At 43.4% G+C, this 19242-nt stretch overlaps 1 protein-coding gene across 4 annotated transcripts in view; it reads left to right on the top strand.

Annotated features, from left to right (window-relative positions):
* The window catches only part of LPIN2 (lipin 2), an 83856-nt gene extending 65341 nt beyond the window's left edge, over nucleotides 1-18515 (top strand). For all 4 annotated transcript variants that reach the window (XM_081801553.1, XM_081801554.1, XM_081801555.1 and 1 more), the window contains exons 8-20: nucleotides 2053-2152; nucleotides 5058-5245; nucleotides 7263-7356; nucleotides 7760-7829; nucleotides 8599-8688; nucleotides 9452-9534; nucleotides 10603-10747; nucleotides 11685-11833; nucleotides 12388-12474; nucleotides 13632-13784; nucleotides 14178-14292; nucleotides 14936-15039; nucleotides 15367-18515. In XM_081801553.1, coding sequence (XP_081657679.1) covers nucleotides 2053-2152; nucleotides 5058-5245; nucleotides 7263-7356; nucleotides 7760-7829; nucleotides 8599-8688; nucleotides 9452-9534; nucleotides 10603-10747; nucleotides 11685-11833; nucleotides 12388-12474; nucleotides 13632-13784; nucleotides 14178-14292; nucleotides 14936-15039; nucleotides 15367-15511 — 1523 coding nt within the window. In that variant the 3' untranslated portion in view covers nucleotides 15512-18515. The remainder of the gene's footprint in view (nucleotides 1-2052; nucleotides 2153-5057; nucleotides 5246-7262; nucleotides 7357-7759; nucleotides 7830-8598; nucleotides 8689-9451; nucleotides 9535-10602; nucleotides 10748-11684; nucleotides 11834-12387; nucleotides 12475-13631; nucleotides 13785-14177; nucleotides 14293-14935; nucleotides 15040-15366) is intronic.
* Nucleotides 18516-19242: the final 727 nt, after the last annotated feature.

The raw sequence follows: 19242 nt of genomic DNA, 5'->3' as shown, positions 1-19242 counted from the left end.
CTTGTGTTCCCTCTCTCGCTTTGTCTCTGTCAAATAAACAAATAAAATCTTTTTAAAAAAATATTAAAAATAAAAGAATTTGACTCTCAAGGATATTTGTGGCCAAATGTGATCGTCCAGCTGATGATCCAGCTTACCTTGGTACCTGCTCTTTCGTAGCTCAGCACCTTTGCAACCAAAGGCCCATAACCATGTGTTCTAAGAACTGGTAAGGAGGAAAATCTAGTTTTCAGGGTGAATGTTCTGTTTCAGTCTAGAAAATAATGACCCCCTATTCCTACCCCATGGTAATCCCTGGGGGAAATAATGAACCCCCCCCTCCCCATTCTTAGCATGTAGTGTGGAACTGACCAGATAGGAACCCTGAGTGGTTTCTACCATTCATTTGGCCTCATTCTTTTTCCCCCCAGCTTTTTATTATCAAGTTTTATACATATTTGCTTTCTTCTTCTCTCTCTCCACTTACACAGTTTTTTATTGTTCTAAACCATTTGAAAACAGTTTGCAGGTATTATGATACTTCACCTTTAAATACCGTAAGATACATCTTTGAAGAATAAGACCACTGCATAACCCACAGGACCATTGCTATCTGGAAGAATTCATATTCGTGTTTCCCCCAATGTGCCAAGAAAAGCTTTAGCTGTTTTGTTTTTTTTTTTTTCTTCCCAAACCAAGATGTCATCAAGGTTCACATGTTGCACTTGGTTCTTGTGTTTAACCTTTTTTTAATTTAGAACAGCCCTGCCCACACACATACTCCCTCACTCTCCTACACATACACCACTGCACCTCTTTCCCCCTCTGCACCCATGATACTGACCTTTTCAAGAGCCCAGCCAATTCTCTTGGATGCTTTCTCACACTCTGGATGTATCGATAGTTTTTTTTCAAGGTGACATCCCCGTATTTCCTTAAACTGGAGGTTAGCTCTAGAACAACACTGCCCAATAGAAATGCAATGTGAGCTGCATATGTCATTTTAAATCTTCTCACATTAAAAAAAAAAGGTGAAATTAAGTTTAGTAATATATTCTGAGCTAGTAAGTCCAAACTATTATAATTTTAACATGTAATCAATATAAAAATTGAGATACTTTACATTTTTTATAGTAAGTCTTAAATCTGGTGTGTGTTTTACACATTTTTTTTTAACACATTTTATACACCTCACTTCAGACTTGGAAACTGGTGACTTAACTGTAGTGGGCAGTACAGATCTAGAGGCTTAATTAGATTTAGGTTCAACATTGTTTATTTTTTGAGTTGAAGATTACCTCTGGGATATATTGAGTACTTTATATAGTATCTCATAATGTCCCACTACTAGAGATTCTAAATGTGACCACTTGTTTAAGGTGTTGTCTGCCAGATTTATCCATTGTAAAGCATTTTTGTCCTTTTGCAGTCAGAAGGTAATGCTTGGTGATACTTCGGCACCGTGTGACTCTCCTGTTTCTAGCAACTCTTCCCTCACAGTTTTAGAATAATGACCTCTTTCTCAGTGCCAGTGATTTCATCAAGTTTGGTCATGCTTATTCATACTCCAAGAAAATTTCATCATGAAATCTAAATGATTCAGGGGCTAGGATTATTCATGTAACAGCACATGAAAGAAGAAGTTAGCATGTGTTTATTGTGCAACTGTTACGTGTGTAACACCGAATTTCTCTTTCATTGGCATGGATGGAACCAACACAAGGAAAAGTTTAATTGACACCTTTAAAAATAAAACACAGTTGAGATGCCTAGGTAGCTCAGTGAGTCAGGTGTCTGCCTTCTGCTCGGGTCATGGTCCTGGAGTCCTGGGATCAAGCCCTGCGTCGGGCTCCCTGCTGAGCAGGGTAGTCTGCTTCTCCTTCTCCCTCTTTCTCGTGCTCTCTTTCTCTTGCTCATTCTCTCTCTCAAATAAAGAAAATCTTTAAAAATTAAATAAAATGCAGTTTGAATCGTGGTTGGTCTTACTGTTTGTAAACCTGTGTTTTCTTGAAGAGTTGTAAATGAAGAATAGCTTAAGTTCTTACCTCTGATGCATTTTTCTTATAAAAATAGGGGTCCACAAGAGAAGCCAGCACCAGGGACCTGATGATATTTACCTGGATGACTTAAAGGCTCTAGAACCTGAAGTTGCAGCCCTCTATTTCCCTAAGAGGTAGTGTATTTCTTAGATGTTGAAGGGTGAATAGCTGTGACATATAATGGCTGTTTCTGAAGCAAAACATTCTGAGACAAAGGAGCAAGGTTATGGTGATCTTTAGCTAAGTTGGATGATTTCTTCAGATTTTGGGAAATTCAGAAATGTGTGTTGTTTGGACTGTAGTGATTTGAAACTAATAATTTACCTATTTATAAAGAAATTTTCAGTATAATGAGAGGAGGTATACTAGTTAAACCTATGTAACGATATACCAATGGTTATGACTTCAGATTAGCAAATCTTACCAGTTATTAATGCAAACTCCACATGCTTGGGAAAGTTCATTAGCATTATTTCATTTATTATGTGTTTTAAAGGTAATATATCTTTATTCAGAAACATTTTACAAAGAATGCCTTCACTCCTTCAGTGAGTCTGAGTTCCCAGGCTTTTTCTGAACTTGGGCTGGGCCCAGTGAGACACCATTCCAGCTGATCTGTGCACCCCACATTTTCCCTAGAGCTCTCACCATTTGTCACCCCCCCCTCACGATTTTCCCCTTTAAATACCTATAAAACCTCAGATACAGTGTATTTGTACGATTTTCCTAAGTTCATTTCCATCCTTAGGGAAATTCCATTGTAAGACTCTGTGATTACAAAAAACAATTTACTTTTTCCCCATGGAAGGTATGGTTTGAATATACTGAGCTATAGGCAAACATAATTAAGCACTTTTAAATAAGTTATTGAAAAACATATTAAGTTTTTATTTAAAATGGAAAATGGGGTGGATATGATATTTAATTTTTTTATAGATATTTTTGGAAGGTCCTTAAAACTCTTCCCTAGCTCTCTGCCCTAAATTTGTCTTAAAATATCTTCTTCACATAAAGTAATAGTTGGGTTTTTAAGGTGAAAGAACTGGAAGTGCTCTGTTTTTTTTTTATAAGAAAGTTAAAAATGTAAGCTTAGAATTACCACTTTCTTTCAGATTTCACAGTCCTTATTTATTGATATTCCAAGGATTGATTTCTTAGTTTCCCTTTTAAAAAAATGGGGAGAGATTGATTAAAAAATGAGAGTGAAATGCAGTGGAACTTTACTATGACGTATTATAATTTGACTGCCTAAGGTCATTGCCCATTCACCAAGTTAGATTATTCCTTCCTGAACAAATTATTTCTTGAGACATTTCATAAATACTTAAAGGTAGTGAGACTGATGTAATGCTTATCAGCATTTGTTTTGCTAATTGTCATGATCCATGTCATCTTGATTAAGTATCCAGTATTTGTAATTATAGCTAAACATTAATATAGATCACACCACTCTTGTAGATTTGGCAACATGTTGAGTCAGATGGCATCCTCCAAGTATTTAGAAGTTACATTGGTTAGGATAACACCAGCTGCCCTGACAAAACGCAGGACCTCAGTGGCTTACCACAATAGAAGTTTATTTCTTGCTCGTATGATATTCCAGTGCTGATGTTTGGTGCCAGGCACCTTACACCCAGGGATTCAGGAGCACAAGCTTTTCTTCCATCTTGAGGCTCCACCATTCTCTTAGAGCCTCCACAGGGAAAAGAGAAAGGCTCACACGGGAGTTTTCAGGAGCCAGGCTTGGGAAGGGCACAGTACACCCTTTCTGTCCACATCTAAAAATTCGGTCATATGGTCACTTGGCCACATCTGACTACAAGAGGACCTAGCCATGGGCCCAGGAGAAAGCAGAAACATCCCAGTCTTCTGTTTGTGTTTTACCCAGGGGTCAGCCTCACCCCCTGACGCCAACATAACAGGTTTTGCTGCTTTACATCAGCTTTGGCTTTTTCACCACTTCCAGTGAGAAGAACATTCTGTTGATCTAATTAATCTCAATATTTTGGACTGGGTGTGCATTGCTATTAAGAAAGAAATTTCCAGAAACCTAAATCTTGTGTTGGTTCAAATGCAAAACCTAATAGCTTTGGAAGCTGCTTTCTATTTATGGCCTATCCATACTTTGCTGCCACCTGCTGCTCAAATTTGAGAGTTTTTTCCTAAAGATCATAAGACTTCACTGGATCACATAACATTAAGTATATTGGCTTTTTGAATAAAATAAAAGAATTTGAAACTTTTAGAACATTGTGACATTAAATGTCCATTCAAAGAATGTAGAGCAGTAAACAGTCATGAATAAGAAACTTGCACCATTTCCTGTTCCTTTTCATTCAGATTTATGCTCCATTACAAAATTTCCCTCAAGATCATCTTCTAAAAACCTGGCTTCGATGCCTTTACCATCTAGAAAAATGAAAATATTGAATAACTTCACCTTTAGTCCTGAACCTCACTAGTGTAAGAATAGTTTATTTCTCAAAATCTTTGTTTGAAGGTAGGTCTACCCTCCTGAGATTTTCTCTTGTTTAATTTCTTTGTTCTATTTTGCAAAGTAACAAATGAATTTAGAAAAACCTAGACAGCTCTGAACTATAGTAATTTTCTACAGGATGTATATAGTACCACAGCTTTTTCTAGGAAGTTAGGATCAAAGGTTTCCAAACATCAGATTTTTCTTAATTACTCCGTCATTTTCATCATGGAAATGTAAATAAATGGTTATAAGTCTTTTACTCCTTTAATTAAAATCAGAAAGGCTGTAGTTGAAAAGTTTGTCTTACTGGGAATGACTGTAGTGATTTTTGTGACATATTTACTGTATTCACAGTTAATTCTTCAGTGCTGTTAGGTTATTTTTAATGTCATTTATGATACGATTCTAAACTCTACCCTAAGGTGTGTCTGTGGGTCAGTCTGATCCTTTTTTAAGGGGATATATTATTTGGTTCAAGCCCACAGAGAACCATGTAGTAAGCTACGAATACAAGAAGTTGCAATAAGGCAAATCCTTTTCTCCCCGTCCGCTGCCCACAGTGAATCGGACCCTGGCTCCCGGCAGTGGCCTGAGTCTGACACGCTCTCTGGCTCTCAGTCCCCACAGTCCGTGGGAAGTGCAGCTGCAGATAGCGGCACCGAGTGCCTCTCAGATTCTGCCATGGACTTGCCTGATGTCACCCTCTCCCTTTGTGGGGGTCTCAGTGAGAACGGAGAAATTTCCAAAGGTATGTCGAGCAATTATGCCTTGTCTTCACTGGAGAAAGCAGCCTGGTCATCATTTGATAGAAAACCTGCTGGTTAGCCACCTCAGGGTATTAAATTCTTTAATGAACTTGTGCAGGTAACAGATACCTCCCTTTAATATCAGACCTTTAGCCCCTCATTTTAAGGTACCTCGTAGGGGTTGACCTTATAAATAAATGGCTTGGGTGAGTTGAGAATGCCTTGCAGGCACTCATTTCACTTGAAGAGGGAGCGTTTTCAGGCTGCCCTGTTGGCAGAGCGGTCAGGGTCAGCTCACGCTGTGTCCATTTTCTCATCTGTGAAGTTGAAATGTGTGTGGGCTGGGTCCCAGCTGCCCTCCTGGAAAGCGCTGGGCTTGAGACATGAGAGTAGGGCCTGAAGTTATGGAAAATTAATTGTCCATTGAGGAAATAGTCCTTCTAGTAAGAAGAAGAAGGGGTTACTTTCTGTCTCAGTCTTGAGACTTGGCCCCGGAAAGTACCGTTGCTCCAGAGAAAGGAAGGATCTTTAGCGGAGCCAATTCAGATGACTTGGGTAGGTCAAGCAGTCGTGTGTATCTTTCCCAAGTTCTTTGGCCTTTCTGGCTTTGCCTTCCTTTGTAACCTAAATTCTTCTTCATATTTTCTCAGTTTGGCTGGTGGCCCCTGATTGATTTTCCTCTAAGGAAAGATTTTCCTTCCACAACTTCTCTCCCCCTCAGAGCAGCTGAAGTCCTGTGTTTGGCAGACTGGCTGCCCTGAGCGTTACAATTGTGCTTTGCTGAATCTTTCTCTTTTTAAAGGTCACAGGGCAGGGGCACCTGGGTGGCTCAGTCGTTAAGCGTCTGCCTTTGGCTCAGGTCATGATCCCAGGGTCCTAGGATGGAGCCCCACATCGGGCTCCCTGCTCGGCAGGAAGTCTGCCTCTCCCTCTCCCACTCCCCCTGCTTGTGTTCCCTCTCTCGCTGTGTCTCTCTCTGTCAAATAAATAAAATCTTTAAAAGAAATAAAGGTCACAGGGCGCTCATTATGCCTCTTTCTTCTCCATCTCTTAATTCTATTTGTTTTATTATTTGCAAGAAATTAAGAGTCTGTTATGGCCAGTAGCTCTTAATCCTCATAAGCCTTCACTTTAAAAATTATAGGTGGGGGGTGGAATGGAGAATACACAGTTACATAAACTATAAGATTTACACTTAACAAATCCTACCTAAGTTACCCAGATTTTTTTTATTGGAGGAGGCAGAAATGGCAAGTAAAGTAATATACACATCACCAGGAGGAAAAATCCTGGTGAGAAAATTCTCTGTTAGCCTAGATCTACTAGAGTGCAAGTTTAGGAACAGAGCACACAGATTCATGCAGAATCCTCATTCATTTCTCGAGAACTTTGGGATTCATTTCTTGACAGACCCTAAACTAAATTCTGATGTGTGTTTTTAAGGTTTTTTTTCCTCCAAGCAATTGTAAAATGTTTTGTTTTTTTAATGTAGCATGCACTTAAAGATGTAAGATCCCCATGAATATTCCCTAGTTACACAGTTGCCTGCTAGTAAAGTTTGTCTGTGTTAAGAATGAAACTGCAGTTTTCATTAGTTCAAGAGAGTGTGTGTATGCACACGTGTCTTTGTGTCTTCCTCTCTCTTTCTCTCTCCTCTCCCCCTCCGCCGCCCCCCGCCCCCGCCACATCTGTAATCTATTTTCCTGAAAGTCTCTGGCATATCCCTCCTATGTTTCTTTTGTTGTTGTTGTGGTTTTGTGGGTTTTTTTGTGGCTTTTTGTTTTTTTTAACTGCGGGAGGAGTGGTGGAAGAGGGGAAGGATAGAAAAAGGAGAAGTGTTCCTTCTTGTCCTGGATAAAAAAAAATGTGTCTGATACTTTGCTTTTGATGAATGTAAAAAAGGGTTTTTTTTAAAGGACTCATTTCATCCTATAGTTCCTTCAACATAGAGTTGTGATAATCTCATTTAGGAATTTATGTAATCTCTAACCAAAGGATCATTATTATTTTACATTGCAGAAAAATTCATGGAGCATATCATTACTTATCATGAATTTGCAGAAAACCCTGGGCTTATAGACAATCCTAACCTTGTAATACGGATATATAACCGGTAAATACTCCTGCTTTTGTAATTGTTGAATACTCTTGCAGAGTTTTTTTCAGAGTGATCTTTTTAACTGTTACAGTTTTCTTGCCATAAAATGTGCCATCTCCTATAAATGGACTAGTAACTTTGAAGTGAAAGAGAAGCCTCAGCCTTATTTTTCAATGAAGTATTGAAATATATCTTAGATATTTTACTGGATCTCTGCTCAGAGAAGTTTGGCTTGAAGCAAAGGTCATTCATGTGACAAAAAATTTAGCTGATCATCTCGTCACTGAAAAGAATAAGGAATTTTACGTTGTTTCTACGCCCATCCTCTTTTCTCTCTCCCTCCCTCTCTTCCCCTTTCTTTTCTCTCTCACTCTCTTCCTTCTCTGTGTAATGGTTTTGCACAATTTTTATTCCACAGTTACTATAACTGGGCTTTGGCTGCTCCCATGATCCTTAGCTTGCAAGTATTCCAGAAGAGTCTGCCAAAGGTGAGATGATCCACCATTTCGTTTCCTTTTTAAAACTATCTATAGCATAAGATATTTAGAAACATCCATATGTGCATATTTCTAAACTGGGTACTATTCAGAGTTTTGTTTAAAATTAATATTAGAGAAGATCTAAAGAGTTCTTTGTGCCCACTCAAATTATCTTATGCCCAAAATCTAGGAAATTTGCTGGGCTGCCGTATCTTTGTCATTTTTCTTAGGTATTTATACTGGTTTCTGACTGGGTATAAATGTTGAAAGATTTTATTGTTAGCTAAATACAGAATGAAAAAAAAAATTCCTCATTAATATGGAAAGAAGCAGCAAGAAGAAGGTGATGTGGCCACCAGAAGTGTGACATCAGTGTGATTGGGTCAGATTGTGGCTAATAAGTCTATTATGTAAAACCTGAAAGTTCTAAATCTGTCTATCAGCCTAGTTGGTCTTCAGAACTCATAAGAACATGTTTTCCAAGGGTAAAGAAATGAGAGCAGCCCACCTGGCAGCACCCCTCCCCCCCCGCCACCCGCCTGCTCCTCTATAGCCAGACCACCCAGTCTCCTACCACAGACCCGCCACGAAGCTGCACCATCACAAAAGAGGACTGCCTGCCTTTCGGAGGTGTTACAGACTCTAGAGGACTTGGGGAGGTGTGGAGAATGTTGCTCACATTCCATGATAAAGCACCATCCTACAGGCTGATGGTAGAAAGTAGTTGGGTCTTTATGACAGACAGATGGCTAGACTGACCCAAGTTGATCATTTCCAGGCCACAGTCGAGTCCTGGGTCAAAGATAAGATGCCAAAGAAGTCTGGTCGCTGGTGGTTTTGGCGTAAGAGGGAAAGCATGACGAAACAGGTAACTGACCTGGAGGAGGTAACTTGTTCCATGGGCTGAAAAGAAGTGATTCTTTGATTTATTCAAAAAACCTTTTTGCCAAGCACAAGAAAGTCAGTTTGGACTATATAATACTCTGTTACAATAGTAAGAGTCCCCATTTTTGAACAGTGAGATGTGGAGGTACCATGCTAGACGCTGTATTTTACCCTCACCTTCACTGTAGCCCGGCAGTACAGATGTCCGAGCTCCCACTTTACAGGCAAAGAAACTGGGGCGCAGAGAGGTGAGTCGCTTCACCCAGCGCACACAACTGGAGAGGGATGGAGCTAGGGTTTGGCCGAGAGTCCAGCTCCAAAGCCTGTGTGTTTCCGCTTTGCTCACCACATTACCTTCCAGACAGAAACAAGAGCTTGTTCTCCTCCCGAGGAGGAGATGGCGGTGGCAGTGGCCTCAGTGACTTGCATTCTGTAGTACCGGTGTCCCTGGCACAGACTAATGAGTGTGGGCCTGTCGAATTCTATTCTGTGACTTGAAATAGTGCCCTTTTAAAATTTTCACTTGGGGCTTTGTGTACTGACAGCTTTTTGCATAGCAGCATGTGACTTCTGTCTCAGATTTCTGTCCTTTGGCTCAAAGTAGAGAAAGTCTATTTCTTAAGCATTTTTAAGTTGTGGATTCAGAAAACCATTTTGCTCACTCCTGGAGAGGGCTGCTGAGACATTTTTACCTGTCAGTCGCTGGGAGGGAAAAATTGCACATTGCCGTTATTCTCTTGTTTTAGCTGCCAGAGGCCAAGGAAGGGAGATCTGATGTGCCGCCGACCAGTGACCTGGCATCGAGTGCTAAGGAGCCAGCCAGTGGCAGGTGGGGCACCCTGTCTTTCCTCTGGGCTCGCAGGACTTGGGCTATTTAGCCGTTGTATTCAAATTGATTTTGACAGTTTTGTTTAATTTCTAGTCAGAAATCTCTTTCTCTTATGGACAACCATGACAGTAAGTGGCTTGTTGGTGCATAACTTCTGCTTTTCTAAAAAAGGTAACCAGCTCAGAGGAGTAAATATACCCATCACTGCTTTTTAAATGTCTTGCTCCCATCCTGGAGCCATGGAATCAGATGCCTGCGAAATGGAGGCCTCTGGGAAGGGATCTTGAGGAGCCTTAAGATGTGCTGTCCCTGGCCCCTGCTCCCTGGCTTCCTGTCAGGCACAAAAGGGAGATGCAGAAGAGTTTAAAGATGCCCCTGACTGGCTCAGTTAGTAGAGCACGTGAGTCTCAATCTCAGGGTCATGAGTTCCAGCCCCCGCACCCCACTGTTGGATATACAGATTGCTTAAAATTAAATTTAAAAAAAAAAATTCCAAAATTGGTGTGGGTCCATTTCATTTCTTAGAAGAAGTAGCACCCCTCTGGATATTTGGTTTGGCTGGCCCTGAAAGAAGGTGCCACCATGCATCCTGTTCTCGTTCCTGCTGTTCTTGTACTTCACCAACCAGATTCTTTCCTTTTCCCACTCCAGCTCTTTAATTCAGTAGTTGGTCTAAGCCTGAGCATTCATTTTCTTGCTCTTTGCCCTCTTTTGTTAAAGGGGTTATATCAAATCTTTTTTATTCTTAAAATCTGTGTAAGCAATTACATTTTCTGCAGTTTGCATCTTTTGAAACATCCATATCTTTTCAGCAAGAGTCAGTAGACCTAGTAGCATTCACCGGTCATAGCAGAAGATAATCAGTCATGGCCAGACTGTCACTGTTGGCTAGTCATGAGAGCGAGGAGGAGGATGGCCTTCTCACTTCATGATAGGAATACTCAGGAAACAGAGGAAACAACTCTTCCAATCCCTAGAATGGATTTAGGATCTCTTCTTGATCCTAAATGAAAAGCTCTTAGTAAAATGCCCTGCTGCCTCTTGAGTAACTGGATTGCTGTTGAATAGGCCGGCTGAGGATGACTCATCGAGTGATGAGGGGTCACAGGAGCTCGAAGAGTCCATCAAAGTGGACCCTGTTCCCACAGAGCCCCCAAGCCATGCCGGCACAACCTCATATAAGAAGTCTCTTCGACTCTCTTCGGACCAGATTGTGAGTCGTGTGTGATCCGTGTGGATCCAGTCAGCTTATTTTAGTAACTGTTTAATTAGCCATGCTTCCTCTTCTGTCCATGCTATCCCAACCCCTGCACACAGGACACTGTGTGTGCTCATGTAAATGCTCACACACAGTAGGACAGCGTCTCCCTCCCTGGGGATCACCTGGGGAACTTGGGACGTGGACCCTAGACCTCCCACATCAATTTCTAGGAATGAGCCTAGGGATCTGTATTTTTAACCTGTTTCCCAGATGAATCTTGCCCAGCCAGCCCATCACTGGGCCATACACTGTCCTTTAGGAGCCACAGAGAAATTGCCTTTTCTTATTTAGGTGCAGTTTCCTCTTTCCTGTTTGTTTCCCACCCCTTTTCCCCTGTTTTCAGTTTGAAATGGTCTTGCTGTGCCCTAGGGTATGGAGGAAGAGCAGAGACGTTTGGTTTCTTGGGGGAATCAGAAAAATCTCTTAGAATTCCAGAACATCATTCAGGCAGTGGCTCCCTCAGCTTCTTGTAAGCAAGCTCTGCATGCGGTGCTGGGCTGGGTGCATGCCAGCGCAATAGAAACCATCCTGCCTTGAGCTGAGGCCCTGAAACACTGGTGGTGATTTTGTAAATATTCAGACTCTGGTTGTAAACTCTGTTTTCAGCTGATTTTTTTTTTCCTTTTTATTATTACAATAATCATATTTATGTATTTCTTTCCTATACATCCCCCTACACACGCGCGCACACACACACACACACACACACACACACATATTTTAGAGATTAAGATCCTTTTTCGCTTAACATTATATCTTAGCAATCTCTCAATGACTACATATTATTGGAAACTAACTTTTACTTGTTGCATGTAATTCCATCAAAGTGATATACTGTTATTTTCAAAATTATCCTTCTATGATTTTCTTTATTCTCTTTTTATAAAAGGCAAAACTGAAGCTCCAAGATGGCCCAAATGATGTTGTGTTTAGTATTACAACCCAGTATCAAGGTACCTGCCGCTGTGCAGGAACCATTTACCTGTGGAACTGGAATGACAAGGTCATCATTTCTGATATTGATGGAACGATAACCAAGTAAGCACGGGCCCATGATGGGCAGCAGCAGGCAAGGCGCAGGCCGCTCTGCAATGGGGGGTGGGATCAGGGGGGTCCCTCCTTGGCCTCCATCAGGAAGTTTTTAAAACTCTCTGCATTGAGACTTGCATGCTAAGGTCACACGTGGTCACACACAGGGTCATTCTGTGGATGGAGAAGATGGGTGGAGGCATACAAATTAACATAGAAGATAACTTTTGGAAAGCTTTAGTTATTTGGTCTCCAAATTCTGGCATTAAAATTTTAAAAAGTAAGAAGGTGTTGCGATTAGGGAGGAAAAAAAGAGGATGTGTGGTTGTAAATTATCTCTGAAAATGAACATCTGGCTTCTACTTTCAGAAGTTCCGCGGTGGGTGGGTGTGCACAGGACTGCCTCGCTGTGGCACAAGCCGTGACAAAGTTGCCCTCGTAGATTAGATTGTCCCCCGACCCTGCCTCTACCGGATGGTTTTTAGCAGCTGGTATTTAAATAGGAAAACACTTGGCCTTGTGTGCTTTGTTCCTGTTACCATTTCCTATTTCTACCCTTTCAGGTCTGATGCTTTAGGGCAGATTCTTCCACAGCTGGGTAAAGACTGGACTCATCAGGGTATAGCAAAGCTCTACCATTCCATCAACGAGTAGGTATCCCGTCCCACTTGTCCACGTGCTCGAGTAGCCTCACACGAAGAAAAGCGTCAGCCACCATTTGTGGAACATGAGCTGTGTGCTAATCATTGTGTTACATGTCTCAGTCGTCTCCTCTCCGCTGCACAATACTCAGAGTTGTAGGCGCTACCTGTATCTATAGTTCTAGCTATCTGGGGGGGTGCTTCGCTTTAATTTAACAGGAGAGCCAATTTTCATTTTTGGTTTATTAGTCGGGGTTTTTTTAATCTGATTTCAATGAGTAGGTAATACATGCATGCATGGGGGAAGTATTTCACTCATGTGGTCCTCTCTTTTGGGGCAACAGAGAAAACAGCGATCTGGCCTTTGTGGACTATAATGTGTATGAGTTAAGATTGATTTGAAGACTCAGTGTCTTAAGCATTAGTTGAGAATGCCATAATAGGAAAATTTTATGTCTGTTACCCAGGTGTGATTTAGCTCCTTGTCTTACAGGGTGGTTTGCATTCTACAAATTGTCTTTATAAATAAGATCCTTTGCATCTTTCCTTTATGGCAGATAATTTAAAGATAGTCCAAGATTTTTGTTCTGTAATCTGACTTTCATGGACTAGATGCTGAAGATATATCAATACTTGTAAATTTAGCAAATGCCTAGTTGCATATATCTCTCTTTTTCTCCATGGTGTTTTCCATGGAAAATTGAGATCCTTGTAATCCTAACTGCTGTCCTTATTAAATTCAGGAATTTGATTTTCACAATAAATGAAAGGAACTGTATTTGAATCTTTTTTTTAAAAAAATTTTATTATGTTATGTTAGTCACCATACAATACATCATGATGTATTTGAATCGTTTAAAAGAATAGTGCTGCCTTGGGGCACCTGGATGGTTCAGTCAGTTGGGCATCTGCCTTCAGTTCAGGTCATGATCCCAGGGTCCTGGGATCGAGCCCCGCATTGGGCTCCCTGCTCAGTGGGGAGCCTACTTCTCCCTCTCCTTCTGCCCCTCCACCTGCTTGTGCATGTAGGCCTTCTCTCTCTCTCAAGTAAATAAGTAAATAAAATCTTTAAAAAATAAAATGAAATGTCAAAAAAAAAAGTGCTTTTTTTTTTTTTTTTAACTTTGGCCAAAGAATGTTTTTAAGTAGGACATGTTCTCTTTCAGGAACGGCTACAAGTTTCTGTACTGCTCCGCTCGTGCCATCGGCATGGCTGACATGACCCGAGGCTACCTGCACTGGGTCAATGACAAGGGCACAATCTTACCTCGGGGACCTCTGATGTTGTCTCCCAGCAGCTTGTTCTCTGCCTTCCACAGGTGCCTCTCCTGCGCATGCTTGCGTGCCCACTCACATTGGAGGAAGGTGTCTGATTGGTGGGGAGGTTGGAAGTCAAACTCATTGTAAGGGTTTGTATGTGATTCCAAGCTTCTGCATCTCTTGGTTCTTGGGCTCCCTGAGAGCATTTTAACTCTGAACTCACCCAGTCTGTGTCAGACATCCAAAAAAGTCAAGCTGTCAAGTTTTCTCCTTCCCTCAACCCCTCACTCAGAATCTTAGTCTTTCTTGACTGGCACAGAAGGGGAAAGAGAGATACCAGTTATAAAAGATTTTCAGAAATGACTGTGAGAACTAAAGTATTTTCAGGACCACACACCAGGGAAAATTACCATTTCGAATTTGATCATTGTATTTGTATTTTTTTTGCCCAGGGAAGTGATAGAAAAGAAGCCAGAGAAGTTCAAAATTGAGTGTCTAAATGATATCAAGAATCTCTTTGCCCCATCTAAGCAGCCCTTCTATGCTGCCTTTGGAAACCGTCCAAATGTAAGTGTCTCCTCTGGGCTGCACATTCAGATGTGGTGGGTAAAATTCAGAGGAGTGTATTTTTTAGGGTACAGCCACATCATGATTCTCAAACCAGTTGTATAAGCAAAATGAATGTTCTGCTGAATGGGTTTTCATTATCTCTATTCTAAATTTCTGCAGTTGGGGAGGTCCTGTAGGTGGACATCTGCCCTAGAGTTTTGATGTATGAGAAAGGGCACTTTGTTTCTGTGGCTTTGATTCCATCTCCTCAGGTAGTTGTGACTCCTGTTCTAAGTGCTTCTAAGCCGTGTCCTTGGATCCACCGCAGAGAGCACTCAGCCTTCCCTGATGCTTCCCAGCCTTTCCGCACACAGACGGGGCCTCTGGTTCTAGGCACGCAGGGGCTGTTGCTCTCTGGCCTCTGGCAGGCAGTGTGGCCCCAGGCGCCCAGGGTTCTGACTCTAGTGGCCTTGGGTTTGGCTCCCCTCTTCAGTTCGGGTTTGTCTAGAGCTCAGCTTCAGGGGCAGAGCTGCATTGCACCAGCTCCACATGTTGTCGTACACTGTCTCCTGCTTGTGCGATTCTTCTGGCTCACGAGGAACCAGAGAAGCATCTCAGTGTCTTCTCTCGTAATCACCGTATTTAATGTTTTCTTGTCCAGGATGTCTATGCTTACACACAAGTGGGAGTTCCAGACTGCAGAATATTCACTGTGAACCCCAAGGGTGAATTAATACAAGAAAGGACCAAAGGAAACAAGTCCTCGTAAGTGTGTTCTTGTTTCTCAGCCCACCACCCACAGCCAGGGGTGAAGCTGGGGACAGAGAGAGTCTGAGGATCAGGCCCCCCTCGAAATAGCAGAACTGCATCTGCCTTTTGGAGGCTTTCCTCTTTGCTTGGGTGTTTTCTTCTCTGTAATAGCATCTGTACCAGGATCGCCGACGATCCTAGACTTCTAAGAGGAGGGCTGTGCCCCAGGAAGGGATGGACGCCTTGCTCTGAGGCCTCTCAGTAGCTTCACAGCGCATAGTCCTGGGCTCTGACGTCACTTCAGGGTGACCGTTTGTGCTGTTCTTCCCCAACCTCTTCTAGGTACCACAGACTGAGCGAGCTCGTGGAGCACGTGTTCCCGCTTCTCAACAAGGAACAGAATTCCGCCTTTCCCTGCCCGGAGTTCAGCTCCTTCTGCTACTGGCGAGACCCGATCCCCCAAGTGGACCTGGACGACCTGGCATGAAGCAGCACCTCCCAGGGAGGTCCTCAGGCACTCGCCTCACAGCAAGGGAAGGTGACCAGCACTTCTGCTGGACAGAGGCCACTGGGCTACGCTCCAAGCCACAGGTGCAGGACAAGACACGTGTTGACAGCCAGGCACCAGCAGGCACCGGGAGAGCTCCTGGCACCGGAACCGTTGTCCTCCTTCCCCTTCTCGGGCCTGGCAGGGTTGCCGCTCAGAGCCCTGGGCAGGTGGGGAGCTCGGACCTGCGGTTGGAGGCCTGGGCTCCTATCACTGGTCTTCCTCATACATGCGCTGTGTCAAGTGTGTGCTGGTGCTCCTTTAATTGAATAATTTAAAAGGAAAAAAAAAAGCTAAATAAGAGGGGACCAAAACATGTATAAAGTAAAGTGTTACAATTTCCACTGGGCAGCTGAGAGTGTTTCTCTCTAAAACCAGGGCTTTCTTTAGGGGATCAGGGTCCACTGAGCTGCTACAGGTCCAGTTAGTGATGTTGGTTCAAACCACGTGTGCATGTTTCTTCCGTGGGCTCTTCCTTCCATGCCACCATGAAACAGGATGTCTGCTCCGTGGGCTGCTCCAGGCAGGGGCCCGGGCCACTGACCCCAGCCCCGCAGACGTGGGCTTCTGGGGAAGAAAAGCCCCTTAGATCATCACGTTCTTGTCTTGGACCCAGTCAGGCAGACAGGTCTTGCTGGATGAGCTTGGTGCCCATAAGAAGAGTACTAACGGTGGGAGTTGATTGGATGACAGGCAACAGCTCTGTTTTCAGGGAGGCCTTAGAAATGCAGATATGTACTTGTGCGGGGTCCTGGAAGAGTCCTTTCCTCTGTCCCTCTGCCTGCAGCTTAGTCTCCCAGCCTGGTTGTAATGAGTCACGGTGGTCCAAGCAGACAGCCCCAGGGGAGGGTCTGCCCTGTGAGCCCCTCCAGAACTGAGAGCCTGGGTGTTGACGGTCACCTCGGTGTTAGAATCCAGAGGACTGTCCGAGAGGAGGCTTCCACACGCACACAGGCCTCAGCTGGGAGGGAAGCGGTCAGCCGGGTCCCAGAGCAGAGAGCGGGAGCTGTGGATCCAGGCGCCCGCTGGGGGCCACTTCCGTGCCCACCTCCGCTTGCCCAGGACTTGCACTGCGGTGCTCTCCTCGCTCTTCTTGTAGTTTGCCCTGCCCAAGTAATACTGACCTAAGGTGGAGAAATGGGGGTGGTTATTTTTCTAGATTGGAGAGTTGGCAGTCCCTTTAGTTTGGCCATTTCTCCGCGTGCTGTTGGGTGTGGAGACTGTGGTAGAGCCCCCCGAAGGCAGCTCTCAGTGGCAGAACGTGGAGGCGCATGCTCCCAGAGGACCAGCACGTGCTTCTTCCAGTGCAAACCTTCCCCCCCTTCAGTAGTGCAAGGACTAATCATTTAAAGAGTTTATTTATGTACAGTAGGTTAGGCAAACTAGGTTATGTTTCTGGGAGATCTTGCCCAGTTAGTGACTTAACAATCCTGGTAGAGCAGCGGTGCAGCTGGTGGCCTCCGAGATGCCGCCCGTGTGTCCTCTCCACGCTTGTTTTCCAGGAGAGACATGAGCTTTCTGCACTCAACCTGAGCTTACTAGGGCTTCTCTGCACACATGCGGTACCAGAAATCTTCTCGACCTTCTGTAGTCCTCTTTAGGTTGTCTTTTAAAGAGTTTTTTGATTAGACAGTTCCTTTTCCTTGATAAGCTCTTCTCTGTGGACATATGGGCCTCGTGAAGGTCCGACCCAGGAGCCCGGGTCTCCCAGCCCTGTGCCGACAGTGGCTGGTCCCTCTGTCCCAGTGTCCGTAAGCACTAGACTTTGTCGTTCTGTTGCTGCAGATCCAGTGGGTACTATATTCGCTAATTAACGTGAATCTTTTTCCTTATTTGAAGGAGTCCCTCTTGCTGAAAGTGGATGATTACTCTCACTATAGTGTTATGGAAGTATTAAGTTTGTGCTGAAACCCATTGCCATTTGGTACAAATGACATTTGTTCTTTCTGTGAAAGAGTTACTCTCGAGTGTGTTTGTACACAGACCCTTCTAATGGTGAGCTAATGAAGAAGCGTTAGCCCCGTGTTGCTTTCGGTGGTGGGCGAGGTCACGGGGTGATCGCAAGCAGATTGGGCTTTTTGAAGTCATTCTCTCGGATGTTCCACTGGTGCAATGGCCTTGGCCCCTTTCCCTCTCTCCAGTTCAACCTGACTTGAGTATTTGCCTTGATACCCACGTGCTGAAGCTTGTCTGGCTGTGGTGTCGGCATCTGTGTCCCTGGCAGGCGTGAGGAAGGGCACGTGTGGGCCCGGAGCATGCACACTTAGCCCCCGTGTGTGAGGACTGTTTGCTGTGCTTAAAACCATCTGCATAGTTTTCAACTGGAAAAAGAAAAAACTTACTGGTGTGATGTACTAAAATGAAAGCTGCTAACAGTTACAGGGAGAACAGCTGAGGAACAACAACTAGCTAAATGCCCAGAAAGTGCCTGTGCCCGTAGGAGTGCACGTGGCCCTTCAGGACGATGTTCTTGAAGGTGCAGGCAAGACCTTTAAAGATAAGTAGAAAGTAAATGCTTTCTCCTTTTGCTAGTTGGTGAAAACAAACTCTTCCAGGGAATTTTAGCATCTTTTTATGTATCCTATTTACTCTGGGAAGCCTTGTTTTCCTGTTTTAGAACATGCTGTGTTTAATGAAACCGGTTAAAAATTGAGTTTTTGTTTAAGTGCTCTTTCCAGGTGAAAACTACTTTTTTGGTTTGTTTTGAAGGTAAGGGAGGGGGGAAACTTCGTTGTTTTAATAATTACATTTAGTCTATGATGAAGTATTTGATTATTAGCAATTCCACTAATAAGTTTTAAGTTGTCAGAAATTAATTGTAAACATCAGTACAGTACTCTCAGTCATGGCAAAGACAGTTATCCTAAGATAAATGGCTCCTATTTTGGTGCAGTGTCTGATGTTCAAAACAAGATGTTACAACAATAAACAAACGTAAACTGAATGCATTTGACTCCTTCCTTCAGAGGACATTTAAACCATATTCTCTGTACTCTTGCCAGAAACTGATAATTTCCATAAATTAGCATTTTGATCTTTGCTGACACTTAAATTCATCTACAGAAAGGACTTCTTTTTGGTGCTTATTTTTATAAAACCTGACTCCAAAAGTGAGGCTACACCCACAGGAACCAACCTCTCTTGCTTTGTAGGTTCAGCCAGAGAATGATTCATTCATACATATGTAATTTCTGGTGTGTTCTCACTGGCATCCTCTAGGCTGGGTTCCCCTCAGCCCGTGAGGGGTACCCCCAGCAGGCCTGCTCAGAGCCTTTGCCACCCCACCTTTCATTAAACCCTCCCTCCGGGTGAGTACTACTTAGCAGTTCTGAGGTTTTCATCAGCCTAGGAGAGTCAAAGTGATCTTGGATCAAAAAGCACACCCCACATACTATTTAACGACTGAGCCACCCAGGCGCCCCCCCCACATACTATTTAAATGAGTATCTTCTCATCCCCTCAGACTGCTGGGCTCTACCAGATGCAGCATATGCTGGACATGAATCCCAAAGCCCTCCTTGAGAGCCTGCCTTCAAGTATGGGAAAGCTTGTCATGTCCTTCTGCTTCGCCTTGATGTGAGCACAGGGTGAGGGGACCGGGGGTCTTTGGGGTATACGTAGGGAATAGAAAGGACACACTCAGAGGGACATTGACTGGAAGGAGCTGGCTT

This window comes from Leptonychotes weddellii, chromosome 13 (assembly GCF_054177405.1).
Source record: "Leptonychotes weddellii isolate Sample4059 chromosome 13, ASM5417740v2, whole genome shotgun sequence".
NCBI classification, from domain to species: Eukaryota; Metazoa; Chordata; class Mammalia; order Carnivora; family Phocidae; genus Leptonychotes; species Leptonychotes weddellii.
This window is presented reverse-complemented; position numbering and strand designations above follow the sequence as displayed.